A 16,492-nucleotide genomic window follows, 5' to 3' on the forward strand; every position below is an offset into this window, starting at 1 on the left:
GCTCAAGCTGGCAACCTCGGGGTCTCGAACCTGGGTCCTCTGCATCCCAGTCCAACGCTCTATCCACTGTGCCACCGCCTGGTCAGGCTGAAAATTTGTAAATATGAGTTGAAATGGTTCGTAGTAGTTACAGCAGAATTTTGGCAGCATTGCAAGTTTTAGTAACCAGTAGAAGTAGTGTTATCTTTCTATCTGCTCTCAATCTTTATTTCCTTCTTTCATTAGCAGCCATATTTGGACCTCTTTAGGGCATAGGTCACTGACTTAGCTGTTCGGATATGTTGGCCCTGATTATTGGATTTCTATATTTTGTAGGACATGACCATATTGTTTAAGGGTATAGATATAGTGAGAAAAAATATTACCTCATAAATTTTATATATATGTTGCTTTTTTTTTTTTTTTATTTCTCCGAAGCTGGAAATGGGGAGGCAGCCAGACAGACTCCCGCATGCGCCCGACTGGGATCCACCCGGCATGCCCACCAGGGGGTGATGCTCTGCCCCTCTGGGGCGTCGCTCTGTTGCAACCAGAGCCACTCTAGCGCCTGAGGCAGAGGCCACAGAGCCATCCTCAGCGCCTGGGCCATCCCTGCTCAAATGGAGCCTCGCTGCGGGAGGGGAAGAGAGAGACAGAGAGGAAGGAGAGGGGGAGGGGTGGAGAAGCAAATGGGCGCCTCTCCTGTGTGCCCTGGCTGGGAATCGAACCTGGGACTCCTGCACGCCAGGCCGATGCTCTACTTCTGAGTCAACCGGCCAGGGCCTATATGTTGCTTTTAATGGCCTTTTTCACTTGCGAATTAGATTATTAGGTTGTTTGGAATATTTTTAATCATGAGTTGAGTTTAGAAGAAAAAAAATTTCCCACTCTCTATCCCTTATGTCATAAAATTCACAGTTTCAAAAACAGTAATAGTATACACCAAGAAGTGTGGCAGTAGGAAGAAATATGTGGTTATTTACTCATAGTTATGTTGAATGAGAATTTTCCCGGAACTTAATTTTGTGTTCTATTTTATTTTCCAGTCATATTTACCAACATTTTATATAAATCTAATTTATTTTAACCTTTTGTGTGTGTGTGTGAAACCACTTTGGGTTGTGTTCCTCTCTTTCTCATGCCTGGTAAGGCTGAGGGGAGGGGACAGGAAGGCTGCATCATGAATTCACTTTGTTGAGAAAAGGCTATAACTATAAAGCACTTTGGAAATTGTGAAATGATGTTCACCACTAGGCAGGGAGTTGGTGAGTTTAAGTTTGGTGTTTGCCTTGGTGCATGTAACTGTCTTGGGGGTTTATGTCTGTTTAGCTCTTTAAGCCATGTGGAATTGTGTTGAAAATGCGTTATTGACTTTATTGAGGTGGCATTGGTTCGCAAAACCATACAGGTTTAAGTGTAACTCAATAAAACGTCATCTGCACACTGCAATGTGCACCCGTTGCCCCAAGCAAAATCTCTTTCTGTCCCCATTCCCCTCCTTCCCTTGCCCACCTCCACTTATGCCCGACCCTCTTTCCCTCTGGCTATCACCACACTGTTGTCTGTGTCTATGTGTGTTATGTATGTATTTTTCCTTAGTCCCTTCACCTTCTTTCATCCAGTGCCCCAGCCCCCATTCTTTCTGACACCTGTCAGTCTGTTCTATGTGTCCATGTCTCTGTTTCTATTTTGTTCATCAGTTTATTTTGTTCATTAGATTCCACATGTAAGTGAGATCTTATGGTATTTATTTATTTATTTATTTTATTTCTTTTTGTATTTTTCTGAAGCTGGAAACAGGGAGAGACAGTCAGACAGACTCCCGCATGCGCCCGACCGGGATCCACCCGGCACGCCCACCAGGGGCGACGCTCTGCCCACCAGGGGGTGATGCTCTGTCCCTCCGGGGCGTCGCTCTGCAGCGACCAGAGCCACTCTAGCGCCTGGGGCAGAGGCCAAGGAGCCATCCCCAGCGCCTGGGCCATCTTTGCTCCAATGGAGCCTTGACTGCAGGAGGAGAAGAGAGAGACAGAGAGGAAGGAGGGGAGGGGAGGGGAGAAGCAAATGGGCGCTTCTCCTATGTGCCCTGGCCGGGAATTGAACCCAGGTCTCCCGCACGCCAGGCCGACAGTCTACTGCTGAGCCAACCGGCCAGGGCCGATATTTATTTTTGACTGGCTTATTTCACTTAGCACAATAATCTTCAGGTTCATCCATGTTGTCACAAAGGTAAAATTTCCTTTTTTTCTGGCTGAGTAATATTCCATTGTGTAAATGTACCACAGCTTTTTATCCACTCAGTTACTGATAGACATTTGGGCTGTTTCCACATTTTGCTATTGTAAATAACACTACAGTGAACATAGCGTTCATATATACTACTCACAAACATTAGATAGCTTCATATTCATTTTTGAAATATCCCCTAATGTTTGTGAGCAGTATATTCTTTTGAATAGTATTTCACATTTCTTGGGATATATGCCCTGAAGTGGGGTTGCTGGGTCATAAGACAGTTTCATTTTTAATATTTTGAGGAAACTTCACACTGTTTTCAGAGTATCTGCACCAGTCTGCATTCCCATCAGTGAGTGAGGTTTCCTTTTCTCCACATCCACACCAGCACTTGTTGTTTGTTGATTTATTGATGAGAGCCATTCTGACAGGTGTGGAGTAATATCTCATTGTGGGTTTAATCTGGATTTCTCTGATAATTAGTGATATTGTGATACTTTTCTGTTAGCCATCTGTATGTCCTCTGTGGAGAAAAGTCTATTCAGATCCTTTGTCTATTTTCTAATTGGGTTATTTGTCTTTCCTGTGTTAAATAGTATAAGTTTATTATGTATTTTGAAATTAACCCCTTATCAGATGTATCATTGGCAAATATGTTCTCCCATTATGTGGATTCCCTTTTCATTTTATTGATGGTTTCTTTTGCTGTGTAAAAGCTTTTTAGTTTGGTGTAATCCCATTTGTTTATTTTTTCCGTTGTTTCCCTTGCCTGAGAAGATAATCAGCAAAAATATTGCTATGAGAAATGACTGTGATTTTACTGTCTATGTTTTCTTCTAGGATTTTTATGGTCTTGTGACTTAAATTTAAGTCTTTTTATCCATTTTTAATTTGTTAATGTGTATGGTGTAAGTTGGTGGTCTAATTTAATTTTTTTGCAAGTACCCTTCCAATTTTCCTAACACAGGGAAGAGACTGTCTTTACTCCTTTGTATGCTCTTGCTTCCTTTGTTAAATATGAATGACCATAAAGGTGTGGGTTTATTTCTGGGCTCTTTGTCCTGTTTCACTGATCTGTATGCCTGTTCTTATATTAGTACCAGGCTCTTTTAATTACAGTGGCCTTGTAGTATAGTTTGATATCAGATATTTTGCTACCTCCATCTTTGTTCTTTTTTCTCAAGTTTGCTGAGGCTATTTGCATTCTTTTTTTGGTTCCATAATAATTTTTGGAATATTTGTTCTAGATCTGTGAAATACACCATTGGTATTTTTTTCCCCTCTTTTTTACAGAGACAGAGAGTGAGTCAGAGAGAAGGATAGACAGGGACAGACAGACAAGAACGGAGAGAGATGAGAAGCATCAATCATTAGTTTTTCATTGCGTGTTGCAACACCTTAGTTGTTCATTGATTGCTTTCTCATATGTGCCTTGACCGCGGGTCTTCAGCAGACTGAGTAACCCCTTGCTGGAGCCAGCGACCTTGGGTTCAAGCTGGTGGGCTTTTGCTCAAACCAGATGAGCCCGTGCTCAAGCGACCTCGGGGTCTTGAACCTGGGTCCTCTGAATCCCAGTCCAACGCTCTACCCACTGCGCCACCGCCTGGTCAGGCCACCATTGGGTTTTTATTTTCCCCCTGTATTTTTCTGAAGCCAGAAACGGGGAGAGACAGTCTCCCGCATGCGCTCGACCGGGATCCACCCGGCACGCCCATTAAGGGGCGACGCTCTGCCCACCAGGGGGCGATGCTCTGCCCCTCCGGGGTGTTGCTCTGTTGCGACCAGAGCCACTCTAGTGCCTGGGGCAGAGGCCAAGGAGCCATCCCCAGCGCCCGGGCCATCTTCGCTCCAATGGAGCCTCGGCTGCGGGAGGGGAAGAGAGAGACAGAGAGGAAGGAGAGGGGGAAGGGTGGAGAAGCAGATGGGCGCCTCTCCTGTGTGCCCTGGCCGGGAATTGAACCCGGGACTTCTGCACGCCAGGCCGACGCTCTACCACTGAGCCAACTGGCCAGGGCCACCATTGGTATTTTTAATTTTAATTTTTTTTTTTTACTGAGAGAGAGAGACACGGACAGGGACAGACAGATGGGGGGGGGGGGAGAGAGATGAGAAGCATCAACTCATAGTTGCGGCACCTTAGTTGTTCATTGATTGCTTTCTTATATGTGCCTTGCCCTGGGGGCTCCAGCCAATCCAGTGACCCCTTGTTCAAGTCAGTGACCTTGGGCTCAAGCCAGCGACCTTGGACTTCAAGCCAGCGACCTTTGGGTTCAAGCCTTTGACTATGGAGTCATGTCTAGGATCCCACACTCAAGCTGGTGACCCTGTGTTCAAGTTGGTGAGTCCATGCTCAAGCCGGCAGCCTTGGGGTTTCAAACCTGGGTCCTCAGTGTTCCAGGCCAGTGCTTTATCCACTGTGCTACTGCCTGGTTAGGCAGCCATTGGTATTTTTTTATTTATTTATTTATTAATTCTAGAGAAGAGAAAGAGAGAGAGAGAAGGAGGGAGGAACAGGAAGCCTCAACCCATAGTAGTTGCTTCTTGTATGTGCCCTGACAGGGCAAGCCTGGGGTGTTGAACCGGCAATCTCAGCATTCCAGGTCCATGCCTATCCACTTTGCCATCACTGGTCAGGCAGTAATTTAATTATGTTGAATCTATATATTGCTTTGGGTAGCATGGATGTTTTGTTTGTTTATTTGTTTACATATTTATTTATTTAATTCAGTGAGAGGAGGGGAGGCAGAGAGACAGACTCCTTCATGCGCCTTGACAGAGATCCACCCGGAAAGCCCACTAAAGGGTGGGCTCTCTGCCCATCTGGGGCTTGCTCTGTTGCTTGGCAACTGAGCTCTTCTTAGCGCCTGAGGCGGAGGCCATGGAGCCATACTCAGTGCCTGAGGCCAGCTTGCTCCATTGGAGCCATGGCTGTGGGAGGAAAAGAGAGAGAGAGGCAAGAGGGGGAGGTGTGGAGAAGCAGATGGGTGCTTCTCCTGTGTGCCCTGACCAGGAATTGAACCCAGGACATCCACATGCCAGGCTGACAGTCTACCACTGAGCCAACTGGCCAGGGAATTATGGACATTTTTTGTGTGTGACAGCAACAGAGAGAGGGACAAGTAGGGACAGACAGGAAGGGAGAGAGATGAGAAGCATCAATTCTTCGTTGCAGCACCATAGTTGTTTATTGATTGCTTTCTCATATGTGCCTTGATCGGAGGGCTACAGCAGACCAAGTGACCCCTTGCTCAAGCCAGTGACTTTGGGTTCAAGCTGGTGGGCCTTGCTCAAACCAGTTGAGCCCATGCTCAAGCTGGCGACCTCAGGGTTTTGAACTTGAGTCGTCCACGTCCCAGTCTGATGCTCTCTTCACTGTCCCACTGCCCAGTCAGGCAGTATGGATATTTTAATGATGTTAATTCTTAACCCATGAACACAGTATATGCTTTTACTTATTTGTATCTTCCTCAGTTTCTTTTTTCAGTATCCTGTAATTTTCCAAGTACAGATCTTTTACTTCCTTGGTAAATTTATTCCTAGGTACTTTATTTGTTTTGTTGTTGCAATAGTCAATGGGCTTGTTTTCTTTCTTTTTTTAAAAAATATTTTATTTATTGATTTTAGAGTTCATAGAGAGAGAGAGAATGATAGATGGAGGAACGGGAAGCATCAACTTGTAGTAGTTGCTTCTTGTACATGCCTTGACTGGGCAACCTGGGGTTTCAAACCTGTGACCTCAGCATTCCAGGTCAATGCTTTATCTACTGTAACACCACAGGTCAGGCTTTTCTTGCTGCTTGTAAGATTCTTCTACTGTTTTTAACCTGTGGCATTTTAATGATGTTGTATCTTGGTGTGGGCCTCTTTGTGTTCATCTTGATTGAGACTTTGTGGTTGCTGAACTTGTGTGCTTTTTTTTCCACAAAGTTAGGGAAGTTTTTAGCCATTATTTCTTCAAACAGATTCTCTTTCCCTTGTTTACTGTATTCTTCCTCTTCTTTTTAAAAAAGATTTTATTTATTGATTTAGAGGAGAGAAAGGAAAGAGGGGAGTAGCAGGAAGCATCAACTCATAGTGGTTGCTTTTTGTATGTGCCTTGACTGGGCAAGCCTGGGGTTTCGAGCCAGTGACCTCAGCATTCTAGATCAATGCTTTATCTACTGCACTACCACAAGTCAGGCACCTTCTTCTTTTTCTGGTACCCCTATGATGTGGATGTTGTTATACTTGATTTGTCCCAGAGGTCCCCTAGATTTCCTTATTTTAAAATTTTTCTTCTCTTTTTGATTCTTTGCTTGGGTGCTTACTGTTAATCTTGTTCTCTAATAACTGATTTTTTTTTTTTTTTTTGTATTTTTCTGAAGCTGGAAACGGGGAGAGACAGTCAGACAGACTCCCGCAATCGCCCAACCGGGATCCACCCGGCACGCCCACCAGGGGCGATGCTCGGCCCCTCTGGGGTGTCGCTCTGCCGCGACCAGAGCCACTCTAGCGCCTGGGGCAGAGGCCAAGGAGCCATCCCCAGCACCCGGGCCATCTTTGCTCCAATGGAGCCTCGGCTGCGGGAGGGGAAGAGAGAGACAGGAAGGAGGGGGGGTGGAGAAGCAAATGGGCGCTTCTCCTATGTGCTCTGCCCGGGAATCGAACCCGGGTCCCCCGCACCCCAGGCCGACGCTCTACCGCTGAGCCAACCGGCCAGGGCCTCTAATAACTGATTTGATCCTCTGCTGTACTTACCCTGCTGTTGATTCCTTCTAATGTATTCAGATATTAAATTCTTCATTTTGGATTGGTTCTTTTTTAATGGTTTTTCTGTTCTTTTTAGTGCTTGCTTATCTCTTTGTGTAAGTTCTCACTGAGATAATTTATTCTTCCCCTAAGATCCTTGAGCATCCTTACAACCATTGTTTTAAACTCTGTATGTTGTTTTTTGGTTGCTTTCATTTTCTGGCAATTTCTCTTGTTTGTTCATATGGGGAAAATTTCTTTGTTTCCACATTTTGTCTGCCTTTTTGTGTTTGTGTATTAGGCAGATCTCTGCTATGACCCTCAAGCTTAGGTGCCTGTGGGTCTCATTGTTGCAATCTTCTTCTTCTTCTTCTTTTTTTTTTACAGAGACAGAGAGAGAGAGAGAGGGATAGACAGGGACAGACAGTCAGGAACGGAGAGATGGGAAGCATCAATCATTAGTTTTTTGTTATGCATTGCGACACCTTAGTTGTCATTGATTGCTTTCTCATATGTGCCTTGACTGTGGGCCTTCAGCAGATCGAGTAACCCCTTGCTCAAGCCAGTGACCTTGGGTCCAAGCTGGTGAGCTTTTGCTCAAACCAGATGAGCCCGCACTCAAGCTGGTGACCTCGGGGTCTTGAACCTGGGTCCTCGGCATCCCAGTCTGACACTCTATCCACTGTGCCACTGCCTGGTCAGGCTGTTGCAATCTTCTTGATCACCTGAGTTAGGTGCTTCAGAAATGATTCATATATGGGTAATGTGCCCTCTTCTATTGTAGTTGAGTCTTGAATGCTGTTGGACCATTTGTGGTTAGTGTTAACTGTCAGGCTGGCTGAGTATAAGGACAGACCTCATTCACCATGTATGAGTTGCTGTTCAGGGGCTGCCCTCCTGAGACAGAGTTGTTCCTGGCTAGGTCTGTGTTTTCTGGAGTCCCCCTTTGGCTGTGCCATTTGTATCAGTGGTTGAATTGAGCTCTGGTGTGGGTTTTTTTTTTGGGGGGGGGTTTGCAAGAGAGAGAGACAGATAGGAAGGGAGAGAGATGAGAAGTATCAACTCATAGCTGTGGCACTTTTAGTTGTTCATTGATTGCTTCTCATGTGAGCCTTCACTGGGTGCTCCAGCTAAGTCAGTGACTCCTTGTTCAAGCCATTGACCTTGGGCTCAAGCTAGTGACCTTGGGCTTCAAGCCAGATGAATCTGTGCTCAAGCTACTGGCCTCAGAGTTTCAAACCTGGGACCTCAGCATCCCAGGGCAACCTTCTATCCACTGCACCACCACCGATCAGGTGAGCTCTGGTGTGGTTTGAAGAAGCCCACCACTGGGTATATCGGTTTTGGTTCTCCTTGGCCAAAGCTCTGGTGCAGGTTGATGACAGACACGGTGTGTAACCAGCCTTGGGCTACCTATCTGTAGCTACCTTGCTGCTGAATATTTGTGGTTGTGTCTACTTGGCTTGGGTGTGTGTGGGAGGGTCCAGGTGTATACTGGGCTCAGCTTCCTGAAACTCTCAGCTGGGGACATATCAATAAAAGTCCGACTCTCCCTGAGGTTGGTGGCTACCTGTTGGTTATTCCACAACCCTCTGAAGTGTCCTGAGCTCCCTCCAGAGTTTTATGAAGAAGGGTTGTAGAGTGGACTCAAGCTGTCTGTTCCCCATTGATCCTTCCAGATGGCTCAAGCTTGGTAGGGTGGGGCGACTGAGTTGGGAGAACGGGGCTAATGGGTTCCCTACTTAGGGCAGTGTGGTCAGGCACTCAGTGGGGAGAATCTGGTCTGTACCTCAGAGCCCATACCACCCAGTCTCTGCTAAAGTCTCCAGCTGTAGCTCCCCTAGGAGGAACACACCACAGGTTCAGATTGGGTGCAGCCAGATGTTCCCCCTGCAGAAGCAAGCTCAGCAGGATGGGGCCACTGGGACTTGGGCAAAGACATCAAGAAAGCCTTCCATTGGGGGTGGCACTGGCCCGGCCACAGGAGAGGGGAGGACCGCACTCTTCTCCTTAGCTCTGTAGCCATGCCTGTTCAAACCCCAGACTGGAGCCTCTGAGGGAGATGCACTCCGAATGTTCCAGCTCTGAGTGGAGCCACCTTACCCCCATGGAACTGACCCCAGCCGGCCAGGGTTAATGGGACGTATAAAAGTAGATCAAGGTAGTCTTTTGTTGTGAGGTGGCACTGGTCCACGGGAGGGTAGCAAGCTACACATCTTCCCTTAGCTCCGCAGCTGTGCAGCCAGTGACCCCAATGAGGCCTCAGCCAGATGTCCCAGTTCCAGACTGCACTCCCTTCCCTGCGGAACTGAGCCCAGCAGGACAAGGCCAGCAGGACTTGGAGGAAGAGATCAAGGCAGCCCTCCACTGAGGGTGGCCGTGGCTCTTGGAAGGGAAATGAGCTGCATGCCTCACCCTGTCTTTGTAGCCGTGCCACCAGAAACCTAAGAGGAGGCTCCAGAGGGGTCATGCTGAAGGTCCCAGCTCTGAGTTCAACAGGTCAGGGCCAGTGGGATTTGGGAATGCAGATCAAGGAAGCCCCTCACTGGGGGTGGCACAGACCCATGGGAGGGGAGCAAGCTACACATCTTCCTTTAGCTCCACAGCTGTGCAGCCAGAGACCCTGAAAAGGGAGTATTCTGTTGGGCATGCCTGCAGAACCCACAGGAGGTGGGAAAAATTTACCCCCATTCCAAAACCACACTGTTCAATGATCATCAGAGTTTGCCTTAAGTTTCTAGAGAAAAAACACACCACAGGTCCCTTTTGGGTGCAGCCAACAGTCCTTTCTGCCGGACTCGAACTTGGCAAGGTAGTGTTGCCAGTATTTGGAGGACCAGGTTAGCACACTCTGCCAGCATATGCTGTAAGTGTAGGAGAGCCTGATTTTGGGAAATGGCACTTGAGGGTGGTGTGTGTTGACTCAGGACCAAGACCTCAGTAGCCGACCCTCCAGATCTCTCCCTAGAGCCATGCCACCCAGATCTCTTCTCTTTATGGCTTTCATATGCCCGGAATTGCCTTCCCTCTACCAGAGCCCCAGGTGAGTGGAGTGCCCAAGAGTGGGCTCCTGTACACTGCCATTTAGGAGAGCCCCTGGAATTCTAGCAGACTCCCTCCTCTTTTCAACAGATACAGTCCTTGCTGATTTTTACTGCCCGATGCTATGTAGGCTTCTCTTCCCGGTCCTTGTGCTCTAGTTTGGGGGGGTTTCTTTGGGACTGAGACCCCACGTTTCTCAAGGGGGATCTTTGCAGCTGAGATCCCTCCAGGTTTTCAGCTACCGCACCTGGGTGCAGGGGCCAGCCTTCTTCATGTCTCCTCCCTTCTTACCAGTCTCTGTGTAGTTTTTTTAAATGAATCCTTGGATATAATTCTTTTGTTCAGCTGTCCTTCAGTTAGTCATTGCTCTGTAAGTTAGCTGTAAATGCAGTTTGGTGCCAGGAGGAGGTGTCTGTATCTTCCACCTATTCTGTGGCCATCTTGGATCCTGGCCCCACCCCCCTATCTGATTTCTATCTTTCTTAAGCTTGCTTTGAACCCTGGGAACACAGTTACAGCCTTCAATGTCTTATTACTTTCAGATGAATGTTTTATTTTTTAGGGTTTACTGAGATGAGCTTTGGCTCTTTAAACAGAATGATTTATGACCTGCAGGATAGAGGCTGTAGTGTTTCAGAACTGAAAGAAACCTTTTCCTGTTAGTAACAGTTGTTGAGTGGTAATTCATGGAGTGTTATTACCCCATTTTTTATGTGACTTTTAACATTCTTTTTTGGAAATTGATATTAAAATTGTTACATTAACTATTTCTGTAAAATGTGTCAAAGTATACATTACTATGGCAACAAAATCTAAGCTTAACTATTATATATATAATAATTCAAAAGTTACATATCTTACATAAATTTTTTTTTTTTTTTTTTTTTAGGCATATGGATCAGGCTGTGATATTGTTATTTTGGCAAGTGACTTTGAATGTGTGCAGATCATTCCTGGTGCTAAGCATGGAAACATCCAAGTCAGCTGTGTGGAGTGTTCTAACCAACATGGAAGAGTAAGGGATTTAATTACTTTATTAAATAGCTTTTAATATATTTAACAATCTCAGAATATTCTTATCTTTTTTTACAAGGTTTGCCTACAATTTTCTATAAATGTACCTTGCTTAGGTGGCTATTCTAGGAGGGGGCAGAAGTGATTGGTTGTATACGAATTATAAAGAGTGATTAAGTTGATGATGTGATAATTAACTGTTCTACAGATATATTCTATCATGAAAGATCTGTAGGCCTCACAATCCTGTGGGCACTGATATTCTGCCAGTTAATAATTCTAGCAGCTATTACAGTAAACCAATAGTAGGGAAGTAAACTTTCTCCGTCTAGTACCCCTTATCTCCCAAATTACAATAACAGTAAAGTTTTATCAAATTTAGCAAGTTGTTAGTGTCTAGTATAATATTTGTCACTTTATAAAGTTTCTATTAATTTAATAAAAGTTTATTTGTTGAGTGAAGAATCTTAAAATCCATTCTTTCAGACTTTAAAAGAGGGTTTGTTTTGAAATAGTTAAAATTTCACCACATGTATCCCTTCTCCAAAATTGCAAGCATAATGTACATCAAATTTTGGTTATATGTAAACTAAATAGAACATATTGTATACTCTAGCAATTCAGTAAGGCCAATAGCAGAGTTGAATGGCTCTACAAGCGTATGAAAATGAGATTTTTTTGCTATAATAATTGTAATAATTTAAACAGCCTTAGTGTTCTAGAAATTTTTCTTTACTGAGTAATAAATTTTATCAAGGATATGTTAAATCATAATATTCATGGTGATAAATAGTAATCATGCAAACATGTCAAATAATAAATTATGCCATTTCTACTGTCTCACTCTGCTGCTGGTATCAAGCTTTAGTATTTGTGTAAACGTACTGTAATATGACAATCCAGTGATACAGTTGACCTAATATTGAACACTGGATTTCCTATTGTTTTCTGATATTTGTTTATTGCTTTTCTGATTTTTTTTCTCATTTTTTTCCTTAAGCTAGCATTGTTTACTTTTTAGGGAACATTGAAAGTGTCAAATTTCTTTCATTACTTTTTTATTACTCATCTCCTTAGGGACAACAGGGTAGCTTTAAACCTACCTAGAGATGGACAATAGTTGTCGGAGATTAATTTTAGTAAATTATTTAGGTGATGATAATCACAATAAACATTATCTGCGAGCAAAGTTTTAAAGAGATATGTAAGACGTTGGTGTTTCTACTTTTTCTTACCTGGTTGAAAGTAAAGAAGGCAAAATTGTGACATCTTTGATGTATTATGTTTTATTTCCTTTATCCCCAGTCCTTGTGATACTCTCACATTTACTTATTTATTTAATTTATTTTTCTTCTTTTCCAACTGGGAGGAGGGGAGATAGACAGACTCCTGCACGTGCCCCAACTGAGATCCACCTGGCAACCCCTGTCTAGGGCCAGTGCTCTGACCATCTGAAGCCATGCTCTCAACTGAACTACTTTTAGTGCCTGAGGCAGAGTCTCCATGGAGCCATCCTCAGCTCCCAGGGAATATGCACTCCAACCAATCACTGGTTGAGCCATCGCTACTGGGGTGGGGAGAGAAGGGAGGGAGGGGTGAAGAAGCAGTTGGTTATTTCTCCTGTGTGCTCTGACTGGGAATTGAACATGGGACATCCATATGCCGGGCCAACACTCTACCTCTGAGCCAACCTGCCAGGGCCTTTCACATTTATAACCTGTGTTAGTCATCTATAATCATTCACTCATTCATTGACATATTGAAGTGATCATTCATAACCCTTTTTGTCCCTAAGTATTACCTCAGCCAGGCATTTTAAGTAGCTTCCTCCCACCATTGTGGATTAAAAGCTGTTTCTTGGAAAGAATGTCATATATTAAGTAACAGTTAAAATCACTTTTTGGCATGGGAGTAGCCTGAAAATACAGTAGACCTTTTGGCTGGCCTTAATATATATACATAATTTAGTTTTATGAGTTAACTGATAGGTCCAGATGTGTCAGAAGGGATGGTTTTTGGTCTGTTCCCTGTAGTTGATTTCCTCTTGTCAAGAGGAGGATGAACTGGGAAATGGCTTCAAGGAATTATTGGAAAGCAGGCTCTGGTAGTTTCTAGGAACAGAGGGATTTATATCCCTTCATAGCAGGTATATGACCTAGAGCAGAGTCCTCCCGGTCCCCAAATTCATAGCTAGCTAAGTCCACTGCAGATGTCTGTAGCAACTCTTTCTCCTGCAGTTGCAGCTGATATCTCTCTGATTTCTCCTTAGTCCATTTCTGTATTCCTTCTAGCTGGTTTTCCCAGTTGGTATTTTGTTTGATGTTATCATTAATGTCATTTTATTTGATATATTTTTAATACCTGTTACTTATATTTACTTTTTTATATTATATTTACTTAACTATAAAGTTTTTGACAGATGTACCATTGAAATGTGTTTTTGTTAATAAAGTTATTTCTATCTTGACAAGATAAAAATTCTTGTAGAAAGCAATGATTTCTTTGAGTAGGTCAACCTTGTATTTGATATGTGCAATAAAGCCTACTGAATTTATGGTAAGAGAGAAGAGTTTCTTAAGTTCAGTACTCTTCCAGTTATGTTTATGGAAAAGAATAAACCACGAATACTGTATTGGGGTTGTATTATACGTAATTAGTTTATACATTATTGTGAAAACAAGGTTATCTTTGTTTTTTCTTTTCCTAAATATTAATGCTTTGTCTATTCTTTTTTTAGATTGCAGCTTCGTATGGTAATGCTGTTTGTATTTTTGAGCCCTTGGGTGTAAATTCTCATAAGAGAAATTGTGTAAGTATTAAATGATAGTAGAAAACTTTAAGAATTAAGTTTAGAATGAAGTGTTAGCGAGAAAGAGCTCCTTAAGGGTTAGTGCTGAAGGTGATCTGGAATATCAATGTGAAGTTAGTCTGATGCTTTGGGGTAAGACCTTTTATATGCACTAGGAATATATCCCTATGCCTTGTAGAAAGTTAGTTTTCTGGAATATTGCTAATTGAAATTTACCTTGTTAATTGGGATGTACCCAAGTTGAACTACTGTTATCTCTTGTCTAGATTACTAGTCTCTGTTCTCTATCCTCCTCTCTATCCTTCTCTGTTCTCAACAGAGCAGATTATGATAGTTCTCTGCTTAAAATTCTATAATGGCTTCATATTGCCCTCAGATTCAAAGTCAGAAAGCCTTAAAATAGATTGCTGCTTTTCTTCCCCCCAGCACCCACTTACTACTAGTACTCACAGCTCATCTCTTACTATTCTGTCTTCTCTGATATCATTCCAGCCATGCTGGTGTTTTTACTGTTCTTAGAACAGTTATTCTCCTATCTTAGGGCCTTTGTATTGCTTGTTCTTTGTCTGGAATATTCTTTCTCTAGATAGCTCTAGGGCCAGCTCCTGCAGATAACTTTTAAGTTTTTGCTAATAATACCTTCTCAATGGGTTCTACCTTGACTACCCTTTTAAAGATTGTCACTTGCATTTACCACCTTTATTCTAACCTCCATCTTCTATTTTTAATACTTTTGTATAGTGCTTATCTTGTTTACTTATTTATTGTTTACTGTTTAGAATGTAAGCTCCATGGGGGTAGGGGGCTGGGCTTAGTTTTAGTTTTAGTTTTTTGTTCACTGATGCAACCCTAGAATCCAGATACTTTAGAACAGGGGTCGGGAACTTATGGCTCGCGAGCCAGATCTGGCTCTTTTGATGGCTGCACCTGGCTCGCAGACAAATCTTTAATAAAAAAAATAAGAACATTAAAAATATAAAACGTTCTCATGTATTACAATCCATTCATTTCCTACCGCTCATATTCATGGTTGCAGGTGGCTGGAGCCAATCACAGCTGTCCTCCAGGACAACACCAAATTTTTATTGGATAATGCATAATGTATTGTATACATGGGTCATTGTATGGCTCTCATGGAATTACATTTTAAAATATGTGGCGTTTATGGCTCTCTCAGCCAAAAAGATTCCCGACCTCTGCTTTAGAATGTATCTGGAGCATCAGAGTCTCATAAATATTTGTTGAATGGAGTTAGGAGCTTAGGTAAATTCACTTAGCAGCTCAGTAGTCTATCATCATTGAGAACCATTAAGGTTCATTCTGTGTGCTGTATTACTTAATATTCAGAAAATTATTAGGATTATTAACTTTAAAAAATCACTACATGAATTAGAACTCCATCATTACTCAGTCAAAACTGCCAATGTACAATTTGAATTCCAAGAGTATATATTTATCAGTAATTTTTAATAGTATATTCTTAAGTACATTAAAAGAAGTGGTTTTGATATTTCATTAAATGTACATATTTGAATTTCTTTTTGAACTTCTAAAAAATACCATTTAAAATATTAGTCTTTCCCTATGATAATGGATAATAAATTTTAGAGTGTGTTAAATAAGAGTCACCTAGAGCAGAAATGTCAGAAAATATTTTCACAGACCGGCCTTTAGGGTGGGACGGATAAATGTATCACGTGACCGAGACAAGCATCAAGAGTGTGTCTTAGACAGATGTAACAGAGGGAATCTGGTCATTTTAAAAAATAAAACATCGTTCAGACTTAAATATAAATAAAATGGAAATAATGTAAATTATTTATTCTTTTTCTGGCCTGACCTGTGGTGGCGCAGTGGGATAAAGCATCGACCTGGAACACTGAGGTCGCCGGTTCGAAACCTTGGGCTTGCCTGGTCAAGGCACATATGGGAGTTGATGCTTCCTGCTCCTCCCCCTTCTCTCTCTCTCTCTGTCTCTCTCTCTCACTCCTCTCTCTCTAAAAAAAAATCAATAAATTTATTCTTTTTCTGTGGACTGGTACCAAATGGCCCATGGACCAGTACCAGTCCGCGGCCTGGGGGTTGGGACCACTGACCTAGAGTACTTACTAAAAATTCAAATTCCAGGCCTCACTGTCTAAATTTCTGCTATGTATTTGGTTCACAGATTATATTCCAAGAAATACTAAAGGAAAGAGTATATTGGGAGGTTAATCATTTTAGAAATTATTTAATAATTACTTTGAAATACACCTGTTCAACAGTATTTAAAATACAATTGTGACTGTGGTAGAAAAATAACATTTTCCCTGAATAAAAAATATAAAATTAGTTTTGGATAATAAAATTCAAGTTGCAGTTATAATCTAAAATTCTGCTTCTGGCAGTCAAATCTTGAGTAAAATATTTAATTGTTAAATATACTAAAAATATTGTAAAGAGAGAAGGAATTACCATTTATTAATATTGTTGTCCAAGCAGTTAATGTATAATTTGCCTAAGGTCACATAGCTTTACATTGCAGAATACTTCCACAAAAGGTCATTTTATATTTATCTACTACAAAGAAATATCTAAACTTCTTTTTAACTAGATACTATATTTCATGGTAAAGGCCTTTGACTTTTAACCTTTAAATCTTCTCTCTACCTTTTAGAATGAAAATAATAGGGAAAAAGGATGGAA

At 42.5% G+C, this 16,492-nt stretch overlaps 1 protein-coding gene across 3 annotated transcripts in view; it reads left to right on the plus strand.

Annotated features, from left to right (window-relative positions):
* The window catches only part of DMXL2 (Dmx like 2), a 196,917-nt gene that overhangs the window by 44,954 nt on the left and 135,471 nt on the right, over window positions 1-16,492 (plus strand). For all 3 annotated transcript variants that reach the window (XM_066276368.1, XM_066276370.1, XM_066276371.1), the window contains exons 2-3: window positions 10,874-10,999; window positions 13,736-13,807. In XM_066276368.1, coding sequence (XP_066132465.1) covers window positions 10,874-10,999; window positions 13,736-13,807 — 198 coding nt within the window. The remainder of the gene's footprint in view (window positions 1-10,873; window positions 11,000-13,735; window positions 13,808-16,492) is intronic.

The sequence above is a fragment of the Saccopteryx bilineata genome, chromosome 4, assembly GCF_036850765.1.
Source record: "Saccopteryx bilineata isolate mSacBil1 chromosome 4, mSacBil1_pri_phased_curated, whole genome shotgun sequence".
NCBI lineage: Eukaryota > Metazoa > Chordata > Mammalia > Chiroptera > Emballonuridae > Saccopteryx > Saccopteryx bilineata.